General features: G+C 44.3%; 1 protein-coding gene across 1 annotated transcript in view; it reads left to right on the forward strand.

Annotated features, from left to right (window-relative positions):
* Nucleotides 1–14668, forward strand: part of LOC309537058 (IgGFc-binding protein-like) — a 31902-nt gene extending 17234 nt beyond the window's left edge. The window contains exons 11-20 of the mRNA XM_082231445.1: nt 34–362; nt 1266–1839; nt 2623–3221; nt 3786–4350; nt 5679–6256; nt 7399–7969; nt 8825–9024; nt 10120–10500; nt 12776–13062; nt 14474–14668. Coding sequence (XP_082087571.1) covers nt 34–362; nt 1266–1839; nt 2623–3221; nt 3786–4350; nt 5679–6256; nt 7399–7969; nt 8825–9024; nt 10120–10500; nt 12776–13062; nt 14474–14483 — 4094 coding nt within the window. The 3' untranslated portion in view covers nt 14484–14668. The remainder of the gene's footprint in view (nt 1–33; nt 363–1265; nt 1840–2622; nt 3222–3785; nt 4351–5678; nt 6257–7398; nt 7970–8824; nt 9025–10119; nt 10501–12775; nt 13063–14473) is intronic.
* Nucleotides 14669–15202: the final 534 nt, after the last annotated feature.

The following is a 15202-nucleotide window of genomic DNA, read 5'->3' on the forward strand; positions in this document are numbered from 1 at the left end:
GCAATCACTCACATTTCACCCCTTTCATTCCAGATCCATGTAAATCCCTGAAGTGCCGAGAAAAAGAAACATGCAGGATTGTGAACGGCCAGGCCAAATGCATCCCTAACTTCTCAGGAATTTGCTGGGCCTGGGGGGACCCACACTACCAAACCTTTGACAAAAAGAAGTTTGATTTCCAGGGCACTTGTTCTTACACTATTGCCAAGTACTGCGGGAATGATGCTACACTGGTGCCTTTCACTATCGATGAGAAGAACGACAACAGGGGCAACCAGGCTGTGTCCTACGTGCGTCTGACCAACATCTATGTCTATGGGTACAAGATCTCCATCCACAAACAGGAAACTGGAAGAATCCGGGTATGTCAAATAGTCAGGGTGGGATGACCCCACTGAGTGTAATGGAATTCATTCCGATATATAGCCAGAGCCCAAAAGTTTAAAGTAGCATTAAAAAGTAAAGGGGGGGGGGAGTCTATACATATGTCAGGATGGAGAAGAGAAACAAATGATTGCAAATCAGATTGCTATACCACTCTGAATGACTGAGGTAATGACCATCATGCTATTACGTAACTAAAAGGCCCTCATTATCAAGGAATCCTATCTCATTTTCCTTCTTTTTTTTTTGTATATAATTTTTGTTATATTTTCTGTTTTACAAATTAAAATACTCATTTTACATCCTTAAGATATCATTGACTTCCCTCCTTCTCTTTCCATGGTTCATTTTACATATCATAAATCCCTGCATACTTTACAAAAAACTATACCATTCAGTATTCCATTATTGCATCCAACAAAACCTATTTACACAGTTGAATTTATCTTAATGGTGCCAGGATGTCCTATCTCATTTTCCTGAGCTTGTGTCACTGTGGTGAGGGGCGAGACAGTGGCAGGGTTGGTTCAGTGCAAATGCATCAGCAGAATTGGCTCTGCTGGTGCGTTTTCCTCACTACATCCTCACTGCTGCCTTGCCTCTCCCCCTTTTGAAAAGCCATAACAATGATGGTGATGGGAGCCAAGACTCCTTAAGTGGTAACAACACAATTCCTAACCATGTCTGCTGAGATACAAGTCCGATTGAATCCAGTGGGACTTGCTGCCAAGTAAGTGGGGTTATAAGGCTAGGATCAACCTGGCTGTACCTGTTTCCTGCAGTTGTGACTACATGGGATTGTGTGGCACAATCTCCAAAAAGCCTAAGAAAATCAAAGGAATTATTCCTGTATGTGTGTTGTCTTGCCTTTCTGCCTCTAGCTGAATGACAACATTGTCAGCCTGCCACTGACTCTTGAATATGGCAAGATCAAGCTGTACCAGAGTGGCACCAATGCTGTCCTGCAAACAGATTTCGGCCTCCAAGTGACGTACGATTGGAAATGGCACCTGGTGATCACTCTCCCCAGCAGTTACTATGGGACCATCTGTGGGCTGTGTGGAAACTTCAACCAAAACCCTGCAGACGACATGGTCTTTCCCAATGGCACCAAGGCTGCCTCCATCATAAGCTGGGCCAGCAGCTGGAAAGTCAAGGACCGGGACCCCTTTTGCTGGGATTACTGCCGAGGGAATTGCCCAACATGTGATGAGAGCAAGAGGGCGCTGTATGGAAAGGAAGAGTATTGTGGGCTGATCAGCAAAACCTCCGGAGGCCCCTTCAGAGAATGCCATTCCACAGTGAATCCAGATGACTTCTTTGACAGCTGCATTTATGATGTGTGTCTCAATGGAGGAGCCAAGAACATCCTTTGCCAGGCCTTGGAGGCCTATGCTAAAACCTGTAGGAAAGAGGGTGCCGTCATTTATGATTGGAGGACAGCCTCTGGCTGTGGTGAGTACTTTTCCTTTATACACACAATGTATGTAATGACACCTATGGCTTAGAGCAGCAGTGATTATTAATAGTCCACAGGCCTTCAACTTCCAACCCTCCACAAATATCTGACGCCACACAAAGAGGCAGGGAAAGAAAGCCACAGTGCACAAGATAGCCCACTAAGCACATGCTTTTTCATTGCTAAAAGCATAAACAAGAGGAAAACCTCAAATGAGATACCCTGTTTGCTTTGTAAATCAGTTTGTGGTTGAGAATAGCTGTATCTGAAGCAAACAAATCCATGAACTACATCACTCCTCTAGCAGCAGAGCTTCGTGAATCTCTTTGGCTATTGGAATGAATAGAAGCATGGCTGGACCAAGACATTTTGCTACCTGAGTCATAAGAACACAAGGTCTAGCATCCTGTTTTCACAGCAGCCAATCAGATGCCCATAGAAAATTCACAAGCAGCCCATGAGTGCAACAACACTCTCCCTACTTCAGAGTCCCAGCAAAGGGTATTCAGAGGCATTCTGTCTCCCACAGTGAAGGTAGAACATAGCAACCTATTCAACCATGAATTAGTTTAATCCTATTATTGTTTAATCCATCTGACCGTGTGGCTGCTGGACCTTATGTTACCCTGGGAAAAGGATAGTATCTTTCACGTAAGTGCACTTTTAAACTCCCAGTGTTCCTGCTTCCACATACAATATCAGCAACAAGAGCTCTTGCGAAGTTGAGACTTCAGCACGTTTTATCAGTTCTTAAATTCCTGATGTTCTCCTCCTTACAGCCTTGCCGTGCCCTCAGAATAGCCACTATGAGTTCTGTGGCAATGCCTGCCCTGCCAGCTGCTCCGACCGCAATGCTCCCTCTTTCTGCACGCAGCCATGCGTGGAAGCCTGCCAGTGCAATGATGGCTACGTCCTCAGCGTCGACAAGTGTGTGCCTGTTGGGAGCTGTGGCTGCACCTACAATGGGCTCTACTACAAACCCGGAGAGGAATTCTGGGCTGATGAGACCTGTGGTTTCCACTGCACATGTGATCCCACCCTGGGCTTTGCGGTGTGCAAACCAGCTGGCTGCAAAGCCAGTGAGCAGTGCACCGTGGTCAATGGAGTCCGGGGCTGTTATCCCGTAAGCACCGCTACTTGTTCAGCAACTGGGGACCCTCACTATACGACTTTTGATGGGAAGAAATATGACTTCATGGGTACCTGTGTCTACCAGCTGGTTGGGCTCTGCTCTAAGGACCCGACTCTCAGGCCTTTCACTATCAATGTGGAGAACAACAACCGAGGCAACCCAAAAGTGTCTTACACCAAAGTGGTGACATTGAAGGTCTATGATGTAACCGTGATTATGAGCCAGGAGCATCCGCGCAGGATCCAGGTATTGACACAGGAAATGTATGTATGTATGTATGTATGTGGAGGTTCTTTGCGTCCTTTCAGGACCCCTTGGGAGGGTGGCTGAGGCTCTTGGAATAGTTTCTGTATCTTTGGACATTGTAGCCTTAACTACCTGGGCTCTTCTTATGCAGAGTATAGGCTATGTCACGTAGAGATGTTGCACAGCTACAATCACAATTCATTGTGGACTATATGCAGCTGGTGGCCCACTGAGGGCTGTCAATTGCAGCTCCTGAAGATGGAATTAGGCAAAAGTGGTTTGTAGTCAGTGAGAGCAGGATCCCCAGCTGCTCAGCAACAGTGAGTTAACCTGCTTTTACTCTGAAAGAGTGCTTTAACAGTCCACCCCTATTCACAGAGAACTCTGAGTATAGGGGTTCCCTGATAACTTTCAGCACACTTTGCAAACTCTGGCTTCCAGGATCCTATTGGAGAAGCCACAATTGTTTAATGTGCTATCATACTGCTTGAAATGCATGGTGTGAATGTAGCCTTCCATTAGATATGGCTTTACGGTAACAATTCCTGTTGCATCACATTTCAGGTCAATGGCGTCTTTGTGAACCTGCCTTTCTACCATGAAGACAAGATAAAAGCTTACATCAGTGGGAATGAGGGCGTCATCAAGACTGATTTTGGCCTGACGGTAGCCTTTGACTGGAACACCAATGCCAAAGTCACTGTACCCAGTACGTACGCCAATGCCGTTTGTGGCCTCTGCGGCAACAACAACTTGAACCCCAATGATGACTTGACCATGAAGGATGGGAGTCATGCATCCAGCATCTCCCAATTTGCAGAGAGCTGGAAAGTCGGAGAGGCCCCTGGGTGCACACCGGGTTGCACCACCGATTGCCCGCCATGTGGAGATGCGCAGAAAGAAACCTACAAGGGCGACCAGTACTGTGGCATCCTCATCAAAAAGGATGGGCCATTCTGGCGATGCCATGATGTCCTTGACCCAACACCCTACTTCACAGATTGTGTCTTTGACACCTGCCAGTATCATGGTCAGCATAAAATTATGTGTGATGCCATCAGCGTCTACGTGGCAGCATGTCAGGCTCTGGATGTTGAGATTGAAGAATGGAGATCAAACTCCTTCTGCAGTAAGTGTTGCCTCTCAAAGCTTCCATAACTCACGTCATCTATTGTTGACACTGACTGGCATTGGTTCTCCAGGATCTCAGCCAGGGACTTTCCCCAGTCATACCTGGGGCTGCTGGGGGTTGAACCAGCTGTTCTTTGCATGAAAAGCACATGATCCACCACTGAGCTGCACTCCCCCCCTAGTTACAGATAGGTAGCCGTGTTGGTCTGCCATATTCAAAATAAAAAAAAATCCTTCCAGTAGCACCTTAAAGACCAACTAAGTTAGTTCTTGGTATGAGCTTTCGTGTGCATGCACACTTCTTCAGATACACACCCCCCCCCCCAGTTCAACTTTAGGGATGTGCATGAGTTGAAGGGAAGTGCTGCATAAACTTGACATTCATCAAATTTTGAAATGTGAGGTTTGCAATTAGATTATTTTCTCCCTAAATGTATTTCAGCATTCATCAGAGTATTTGAATAGGTACCAGATCATTGTATAAAGGCAAATAGTAACAAGATCCTCTCTCTTCCTCAGCAGAGACAAGGTCTTAACTCTTATGGTCTGTTATTCAATGTTAGTCATGCTCAGAGTACACCAGTTGAAATGAATGAACATGACTACCTTAGCTTTATTAATTTCAATGGCTCTATAATGAGTAAAACTTAATTGGATACAGCCCATAATGCTTAAGATTATTATTTTTTAAATACCCTTGGATTTTGAAAGACCAGTTGGAATCTTTTTGTTTAAGCCTCTTGACTTGTCAGCAACATCCATGACTTGATACATACAGGTCACATCAGAGCTAAGATTCCCCTGAAAAATTCAGTCGGAATCCAATCTGCATATAGCAATTTTGACATTAGATGTGAAGCATTTTGCATTTACTGATCTCCACATTCAGATTGAACATTTAAGTGTCAAATTCATTTCAACCTTGATAATTCAAGTAGCGGGGTTTCACATCTATCCAATTTTAAATGTTGATCCTGGAGAAGGGCAAGGAAGCAGTATCATTCTTAGTCTGAACCATCCAGGCATTTAAAATGCTGTAACATCTCTTAACAGGCTTCATTTTGAATTTCTTCAGCAATTTCAAGTGCTGCAGGGCAAAGCGATATGATGATGATCAATGAGATACTTCTATATTCTCAAACTATTCCATTAATGGATTTAAATATGAATTCAGATGACAGCCTTCACTAAAAACTAACCAGTAGATGGCACTGCATAAATAGAATAGGCAAAACAGTCCGGCAGACCTCTTCCTGACCATGTCTCTGAAACAACCTCTGTCCTAGCTTGAAATTCTCCACAGTCTGTTTTTGTCCTTTCTTCCAGGCCCTGTCTGCTCACCCAACTCTTACTACGAGCTCTGCGGAAACGGTTGCCCTGCCACTTGTCATGGTCTCTCGGCTCCTGATTGCTGTGAGATGTCCTGCAAAGAAGGATGCTATTGCAATCCAGGGTTTATCTTGAGTGGGGACCAATGTGTCTCCATTGGCGATTGTGGCTGTGAGCACCAGGGCAACTACTACAAGAAGGGAGAAGTTTTCTACCCCGGTTCCTCTTGCCAGAAACGATGCCAATGTGCAGACAATGGAGTTGTTCAATGCCTGGACTTCTCCTGTGGGCCCCATGAGGAATGTAGGGTAAAGGATGGTGTCCACGGCTGTCATCCTGTAGGCTCTGGTACATGCAGTTTGGCCGCAGGCTCCCACTACCTAACTTTTGATGGACGGGCCTACGAGTTCCAAGGAACCTGCACTTATACTTTAGCTAAAGTTGTCGGTGTGGGTTCTCAGCTGGCAAACTTCTCAGTGGTGGTGGAGAATGAAAAGTCTTTTACCAAGATGATTGTGGTCTCTTGTCATGGATATACCGTTGTCATTGAGAGGGCAATAAAGTGGAAAGTCAAGGTAAGTTCTGTTCTGGGTTTAGCCTCTTTGAAGTAGAAATGCCAGCAAAGTTCACTAGCAGTTTCTACAATTGCAGGAGTCCCTGGGAGAACGTTGTCTCCCAATGTCCACTGCACCCCATCTTACAATCTGGGTTTGTCTCAGTTTCTCATTTTTTCCAATATTAAATTCAATTCTCCATTTTTTCCTGCAGCAACCTGTTATATAAATGCTTTAAACAATAAAACATGATTTTGAAATAAAAACATGCAAGTGATAAGGGAACTGTATAGGAAATGTAGGGTGTGTTGATTTCATTTTTTAGGGTTTTACGGAGTTTAGGGAGGTCCACTAGAGAAACAAGCTGCTTGGATCTTAGACTAGGATGACGCTGCTGGAAGCTAGCCTTGATTTCTCCACCCACTCGTGTTTAGGTTGAACTGATGAGTGCTAGGTACCGGCTCAGAATCCTTTTGAAGCATTCATTTTGGGGCATCCCATGTCCCCTCCCAACTGCACAGCAACTACCAGAGAGTAAGACCCACTGGCAACACTGCAGGGCTGTTCTGTTGCAAACCCTTGATCCCTTTTGACTATGGTCTTTAGGTCTTTAGTGACTAACAAATTATGATTTGCCCTGTAGTAATGGTATTGTGTGGTCTGGCTCTGAGGTATTAGTTGTGCTGGTATTTATTGCACATTTTATGCTTGCTTTTGTCTTTTTGAAGGAAATTTGTATTTAAAATGGTTTTAATATTATATCTTACAGTGTATATCCTAATACATTTCTATCTACTCTGCAAAAAAAGCCTGTGGATTTGTTGCCCTAGGGAGACAGGGTGCTTGAATCCGCTTGAATGGCACAAACCTAAATTTCTGCTGTGTGTTTGAAGCCTTCCAGAATAGTGGGAGTCTAGAGGAACCCTTAATTTGTAAACTGCTTCTGGAGGCATTCTATTATTATTATTATTATTATTATTATTATTATTATTATTATTATTTATATACCACCCTATATACACAGGTCTCAGGGTGGTTCACAGAATAAAATCATAATATAAAACTACAAAATACATTCTTTGCCTGAAAAGTGGTATATAAATCCATTAAATTCTGACAATTTTAAACTGTGTCCATGGTCACCTTCTCTGTGGTTAATGCAGGTGAATGGAGAGCTCTATACACTGCCTATGAAGACAAATGATGGGAAACTCTGGGCCAACCAGGAAGGCAACAATATCATTCTCCAGTCCAACTTGGGTCTCCAAGTCCTTTTTGACACCTCCTCGTATGTCCTGGTGTCTGTCCCCAGTAACTATCAGGGACATGTCAATGGCCTATGTGGCAATTTCAATAAGGACAAGACTGATGACTTTACTCTACCCACGGGGGAAAGAACCCAGAATGTGATCGAGTTTGGGGCCTCTTGGAAGGTTCCCATTGATGGTGTCAGATGCTCTGATGGTTGTGGAGATAAATGCCCCGTCTGTGATGCAGCCAAGACAGCCCCGTACCGACCGGAGAGTTCCTGCGGAATGATCCAAGCCCAATCTGGCCCCTTCAGGCACTGTCACTCCTTGGTGGACCCTGCTGAATACTTCAACCACTGTCTGTATGACATGTGTGCAGCCAATGGTGCAGGAGAAACTCTCTGTAGGAGCATCCAGGCCTACGTAGCTGCATGTCAGGCTGCAGGAGTTACAATTGGAGCCTGGAGAACAAACAACTTCTGCCGTAAGTTTGCACAGCAGGAACCTGCAGTTATTGTTATTTATTGTTATTTATTAAATTTCTATGTTATTTATTAAATTTCTATGTAAATCACAGGGTGGTTTACAATATAAAAACACAAGAATATGTAACATAGTAACCAATAACGACAATACTGCCCCCACAGTTTAAAAGGCCACTGTTTATTTAATTAGTCAAAGGCCTACATTTTCTAATCTTCTTTCCCCACCAAGCATTCCTTATGTTAATGCTCCAGGTTATAATGACTTGATCTCTCTCTCTCTCTCTCTCTCTCTCTCTCTCTCTCTCTCTCTCTCTCATCCATCCATCCATCCTGTTATATTGGCCAACAGATACTTCAATGGTATCTGTATTTGGATCCCATAGAAAATAAGCTATTTCTTTAAAATTAAATAAATAAAAAGCGAATTTCTTCAGCCTCTGTTTGTGAAGATGCATTGCCTATAGAAAATGGTTTCACCTTCAGCATTTAGATCAGGGTGGAGAACCTCCAGCCTGCAGGTCAAATTAGGTCCACTCCACCAACACCCTTCCCATTTGGCCCGTGAGGCCATTTTGGTCAAGCCATCTTTGCCTACCCTACATATACAAAATCAGGTGTGGGGCAGGCATAGGTGGGGCTTCCGCAGGTATGGGTGGGCAGGTTTCCACAAATTTTAAAAATGGAGTAGGTGTTTTATTGAATTTCTATTTTCCTTTGCCCTTATCATACACCCTAATGAATATAGGCGATCTCTCCCCTGCCCCCTAACTTAAGAATGCTTAGCTAATGTTCCGTATGTGTCTGGACCATCACTGTCTCCTTTCATTACTTGTCTTCTCTCCCTTCCTTTTCAGCTCTCACTTGCCCATCCAACAGCCACTACGAGTTGTGTACAAAGACCTGTGATTTCACTTGCACCAGCTTATCTACTCCAGGCCAGTGCACAAAACAATGCTTTGAAGGTTGCCAGTGTGATTATGGCTACCTGTTTGACGGTGACAGGTGTGTGGCAGTGGGGAACTGTGGCTGTTCGCATGATGGGCGCTACATAAAGGTAAGTACAGTGAAAGTGGCGGTGTCCATGAATAACACTCTAAGCAAACCCAAAGAGCTAGTTTGTCTAACCTCCTTAGGATGGCCGCTCATGCATTGGCCACCAGAAAAAGAAGGCACGTCTGTGGCACCTTCTCATGCTCACCCTAGGGTCACATAGAGTAGACGAGGAGAAAGGGTTGCTGAGAAAGGCCAAGGCTGCAGAGTGATGGAGAGAGAGTGAGACAAGTTGGGGAGAACCTCTGGACCAGCAAAGCTGATGGAGCAGAGCAGGAAGGGACATAGGGAAGCAAGTGCAATATATGAAGAGAGAACATAGCATAGTCAGGGTTGAAATTGATTTAATGCTAATGCAAGTAAATGTGACCTCTTTTAGTATCTATTTTATTATCAGTTTATCATTTGTGTAGCATTGGCATACCCTTATGGATATAGTTGTATAGTTGTATGTTGTTGTTTAGTCATTTTGTTGTGTCCGACTCTTCGTGACCCCATGGACCAGAGCACACCAGGCAATCATGTCTTCCACTGCCTCCCGCAGTTTGGTCAAACTCATGCTGGTAGCTTCGAGAACACTGTTCAACCATCTCGTCCTCTGTTGTCCCCTTCTCCTTGTGCCCTCCATCTTTCCCAACATCAGGGTCTTTTCCAGGGAGTCTTCTCTTCTCATGAGGTGGCCAAAGTATTGGAGCCTCAGCTTCAGGATCTGTCCTTCCAGTGAGCACTCAGGGCTGATTTCCTTCAGAATGGATAGGCTTGATCTTCTTGCAGTCCATGGGGCTCTCAAGAGTCTCATCCAGCACCTTAATTCAAAAGCATCCATTATTTGGTGATCAGCCTTCTTTATGGTCCAGCTCTAACTTCCATACCTCACTACTGGGAAAACCATAGCTTTAACTATACAGATCTTTGTCAGCAAGGTGGATTAGTTGTATAGCTGCATGTTTTAAATACTTTGGTTCTATAAATATACATTTTGAATGTTTGCTTGCAAATGGAATTCTAGTATCAATCATATATAATTGTGCATTTAAATTTTTAATTTAACTACACTTTTCTTTTCTCCCCCCCCTTTTGTGCGTTATAAATCTTCCAGGCTGGCGAGACTATTGTTTTTGAAGGTTGCTCAACCAGCTGCACTTGTCGCCCAACAGGCCAACTGGTCTGTGAGGGAACTAGCTGCCAGTTAGGAGAGATTTGTCGCCTCCACAATGGTGTGCGTGGTTGCAGGGGGCAGGAAGGCGAGTGCATCATCATCCCTGGAGCACGGTTGACCTCCTTTGATGGCGTCTCTGGGGGAATCCTTTATGAAGGAGCTTACGAGGTGGCTTCCCTTTGCAATGAAAATGACCTCCTTTGGTTCAGGATCATAGCAGTGGTCAAGAAATGCAACGAAATGGATTTGCCATCAGTATCGATAATACACGTATTTTTCCAAAGGATGCTTATCACTGTAAAAACAAACAAGGAGGCATGGGTAAGTTCAGTAGGCAGGATCTGGGGTCATCTCCTGTGTAGGTCATACATAATAAACATTACTGACTTCAGCCCATTGATTTCAGTGGGTCTGCTCAGAGAAGATGCTAGTTGGAGACAATCCATTATTTAATTGTTTGTTCGTTTTCTGCATTTATGTAGTGAAATTTCATTAAAATTCTCTAGGTAGCTTACAATATAGAGGTAAAGAAAGCAAATAAAAGTAAAAAGAAAACATAACACCAATAACTACTTAAGATAGCAAAAAACCAAAAGTAAGCCTAAATCACATTCCATTGTAATTATCTCACCCATGGTCTCTCCTGGCTTTGGAGGTGGCAATACAGCTCCTTTTCAAGGGTGCAAGGGAGCCTACAATAGGTATGCCTCTGGCTCTGGTCTAAAACAGAAGTGGAAAATCTGGGGCCCGGAGACAAGATGTCTTCCAGGCCTCGTGGTATGGCCCTCAGTACTCTCTCCAGGCTACTCCCATAGCCAGACTACACCCCTCACTGGTCTGCTCCATTCCATTCCCATTAGTGCTTTTGCTTGGTTGGAATGTGCCTCTGAGCTGTGATTCTACCTCTTGCTCACCTGGGCGAATGGTAGAAATGTTTGCATGTTTAAAAGACTTACTTTTGTGTGGCTGCGATGTATCCTACCATCCAAAGGTAAGAATTGCATGCATGGATCTGCCCACTTTATTCCTATGGCACTGGCTGCCATGTAGCTCCCAGAATGCTGCCATGAAAGAATATGGCCCTAGAAAAGCATTCCTCGCTCTAAAGGATTATGAATAATGGACAATATATGAGGACAGAAAGAGGGGGTGGTGGTTCAGGGCCCAGCTATTGAGAAGTAGATGTGGCAGAACAAACCAAAGTTGTACAGCAGTAAAAGCAAGGACTGAAAAGGGTACAGTGATACCTCGGGTTAAGTGTTAAGTACTTAATTCGTTCTGGAGGTCTGTTCTTAACCTGAAACTGCTCTTAACCTGAAGCACCACTTTAGCTAATGGGGCCTCCCGCTGTCGCTGCGCTGCTGCTGCACGGTTTTTGTTCTTATCCTGAAGCAAAGTTCTTAACCCGAGGTACTGTTTCTGGGTTAGCGAAGTCTTCAACCTGAAGCCTCTGTAACCTGAAGTGTATGTAACCCGAGCTACCACTGTACTGTGTTCTGTGGAGGAAAATTGTCCCTGGGGGGTTCAAGTATGGAGGCTCACACCAAATTCCCCAGACTTTAATCTGTTGCAGGAAAGAAAAATGACCAGATAAGAAAATAGGCTGTGCTCTTGGATTGGTGCTCTAGTTCACCACACACACACACACACACATCCTACTAGGAGACAAAAACCCAGAAGTAACATTGAAAGTGGCCAAGTTTTCTGCGGCCGCGATCAAGCGGAGGGCATTAGCTGTAAAAAAGTAAATGATCTGACTCCTGGATAAGCCCCCCCCCCTTTTCTTTTCTTTTCTTTTCTTTTCTTTTTTTTTTTAAGCCCATACATATACTGTAGTGCATATACGAGTATGTATATGTGTGTGTGGGTGGGTGTGGGTGTATATGCGCATTGTTTTTTATGCACAATTTTATAACTTTTAACTGACACCACCATTCCCTTGTAAATTATTGCTGCCTTTCCCCCCCCCCTTCTTCTGGTCTATGACCGTAATAAAATCATTCATTCATTCACACACACACAGCACACACGGGCTTGCCTTTCATGTTGTTTGTGCTCAGTGTGTGATAATCAGTTACACAGCTACTGAATTTGGAGTAATTTTGGATATGATGAATCAGTAGGAATATGCAAACTGTCTCTGCATACTCATTCCTCTTGACCAAGGGTGGGGAACCTCGAGTCCAGGAGCCAAATGCAGTCCTCCAGGCCTCTCCCTTTGGCCCTTGGGACTTTCCCTAGGGCACACCTCTTACCAGTCCTGCTCCATATCTCGTCACATGCTTTTGCCTGACTGGGATGTTTTATTGAACTGTGATAATGTTTTTGCTTGCCTGGATGGAAGGAGGGTGGAATGCTGTTTGTCCATGCCTGTGCAGAAACCTTTGGTTTTTGTGAGGCTGGAAGGTCACCTACCGTACAACAGTAACAGTCCACCCATTACTCCATCCACTTTGGCTTCTGGTCTCACCCACCACTGATATGCGGACCCAAGAAAGTTGTCCATCAGGGAATGCAGCCCTTGAGCTGAAAAAGGGTTCCTTCCTTACTCTAACCATTAACACAACACCTTTCACCCTCCTTTTCTGAATTTCAGGTCAATGGGCACCAAGTGACACTCCCAGCAATGGTATCTACAGGTGTCTCCATAAGCCTCTCTCAGGATGGCGTCGTAATTAATTTGGCCTCCGATGTAAAAGTTCTCCTCAGGGCCTGCGGGGAAATGACAGTGGAAGTCAGTGAAAGCCTGGAAGGAAAAGTCTGTGCCTCCTGTGGCAACTTCAATGGAAATGGTATTGATGACCTGAAGCTGCCCAATGGGAACATAGCAGGAAATATTGCGGAGGTCATTGATGCCTGGAAGGCCAAGGACTTCACTAGCTGGTGAGTGGCTCTGGGGGAGGTTTTTGCCTAAAGAGGATAAAAAAAGAAGTACTTTACTGTTCGATCCTCTTAGGGACTAAGGAGTTATTCAAGGAGTCCACATCATGGATTAAAGATGGCCTGCTCTGAAGCCCCCAACCCATATTGCAAGTTAGAACATGGCCTGCCCTGGAACCTGTCTTCCAGACAAATCTCCTGAAGTGGTCTGCTACTTGTCTCTTTGTTCTGAGTTGCATCTAACATTAAACATTTCCAAAGCAGACTCACTGAAATTAACGGACATTACTCCGTCCAGCTCCAAGGACCTTCTGGCGGTTCCCTCACTGTGAGGGAACCAGGCAGAGGGACTTCTCAGTAGTGGCATCCACCCTGTGGAATGCCCTCCCATCAGATGTCAAGGAAATAAACAGCTATCTGACTTTTAGAAGACATTTGAAGGCAGCCCTGTTTAGGGAAGTTTTTAATGTTTGATGTTTTATTGGGTTTTAAATATTCTGTTGGGAGCCGCCCAGAGTGGCTGGGGAGTATGGTTGGAATATAAATAATGCATCATCATTATTATTATTATTATTATTATTATTATTATTATTATTATTATCTTAGGGCTATTAATCCCAATAATTCTACTCTGGCTAGAATTTAGTTGGCTACAACCCAATGTTTCACTAACTGGTCCCAGGGCAGAAATACAGCAATAAAACAACAGCAAACTGTTGAAGCAATACTCATATATATGAAAACACCCTTAAAATTTAAGATCAACTAGCAACAGAGAAACAACTTCTATCTGAGTGGCTTGTGACAGTTTTGAGTTCTCAGCTCCCTTCCAGAGGCCAGGCTGAAGAGTTGCATCTTCACCGACTGATGAAAAGTCAGCAGCGTCAGAGCTGTGGGGAAATCTACGCATGATATGGGGGAGGGATCTGTGTGCTCCATCAGCACACGGGGGAAGCCATCTCCCCACCACCACAACCAATATGAAGTCCCTTGGGGCAGGATGTTATTGGTCGGTCATGAAGCACTTCCCAAGGGGAAGTTGCCCTAGCCTATTCATAGACACACATTAGTTGCTGTGCTTGCTAGGTGTTTCAAGCCACTAGGATTATTATTTTTAAAGAAAGAAAAATGTAAAACAATGCCCAGGCCAGGAGGACAAGGCAGTTCATGCCACAAGTTCTTCCTTCAGACAGCTGGCTGGCAGTCAGTTGTTCCCTATAGACAGCAACTAGCATCTGGCAGCAGTCAGCAGATTGTAAAACCAGAAGGATGAGTTACATTCAGAGAGCAAAATACCCATAAACTGAGCCATTACTATTCAATAAAATTCTACAGTTGCATGGGAAGTATTGGACAGTTTCTCCCTGATACATAAACAAGATCATATTGACTTCTTCAAAATTTTCTATTCCAGTGATGTCTGATCCAAAGCAAGCGACTCCCTCTGCTGCTTAACTGTCAGTGTCAACTATTTGCATCTGAGCTTGGAGCAAAACTGTTCTGCATAGAGTATTCCATGGCTTCACATCTTCGTGTTTTTCAACCTGCTATCTGATTGCCAAACAAAATGATGACACTTTTTCCTGAGACTCAATAAATCCTCTCTTTTTTTGGAAAGCTTTTCTACACTGACTTCACTTTGATTTTATTTTCTGTAGATATGCAAATAAATAGGATGGGTGGTGGGAAACTCTGATGGCTATGTTCAAGCAAAGAGGCAAGGAAGCCATGTTCTTCAGCCTCCAGATGTTTGACAACAATTCTCATCATCCCTGACCAATGGCTAAGAGGGCTGGGGATGATGGGAGTTATAGTCCAACAACATCTGGGAACCTAGACAAACTGTTTGAGAGGCAAAGGGTGTTGAATTTTGAACTAGGCTCCAATCAGTGCTCAGTCCCTCATAATCTTATGGGAGCGGGTAGGTGTTAACAGAGAAATCTGAGGGCTCCCTTGGACAAAAAACAAGGACACCAGCCAGGAATACCAGAGCAAAACAGCAGCCAGTGGCTTGGTCTTTATTGAAGACTGTCGCGACAGGACCCCCACCTGCCACAAGGTGGAACAAGATGGAAACCCCAAACAAAAGAGAACCCAAACTTCTATTATCTGGTAATCCCCATGTTATACCCCCCAACTACAT

The sequence above is a fragment of the Podarcis vaucheri genome (genome assembly GCF_965113315.1).
Source record: "Podarcis vaucheri genome assembly, chromosome: 7".
Lineage (NCBI taxonomy): Eukaryota > Metazoa > Chordata > Lepidosauria > Squamata > Lacertidae > Podarcis > Podarcis vaucheri.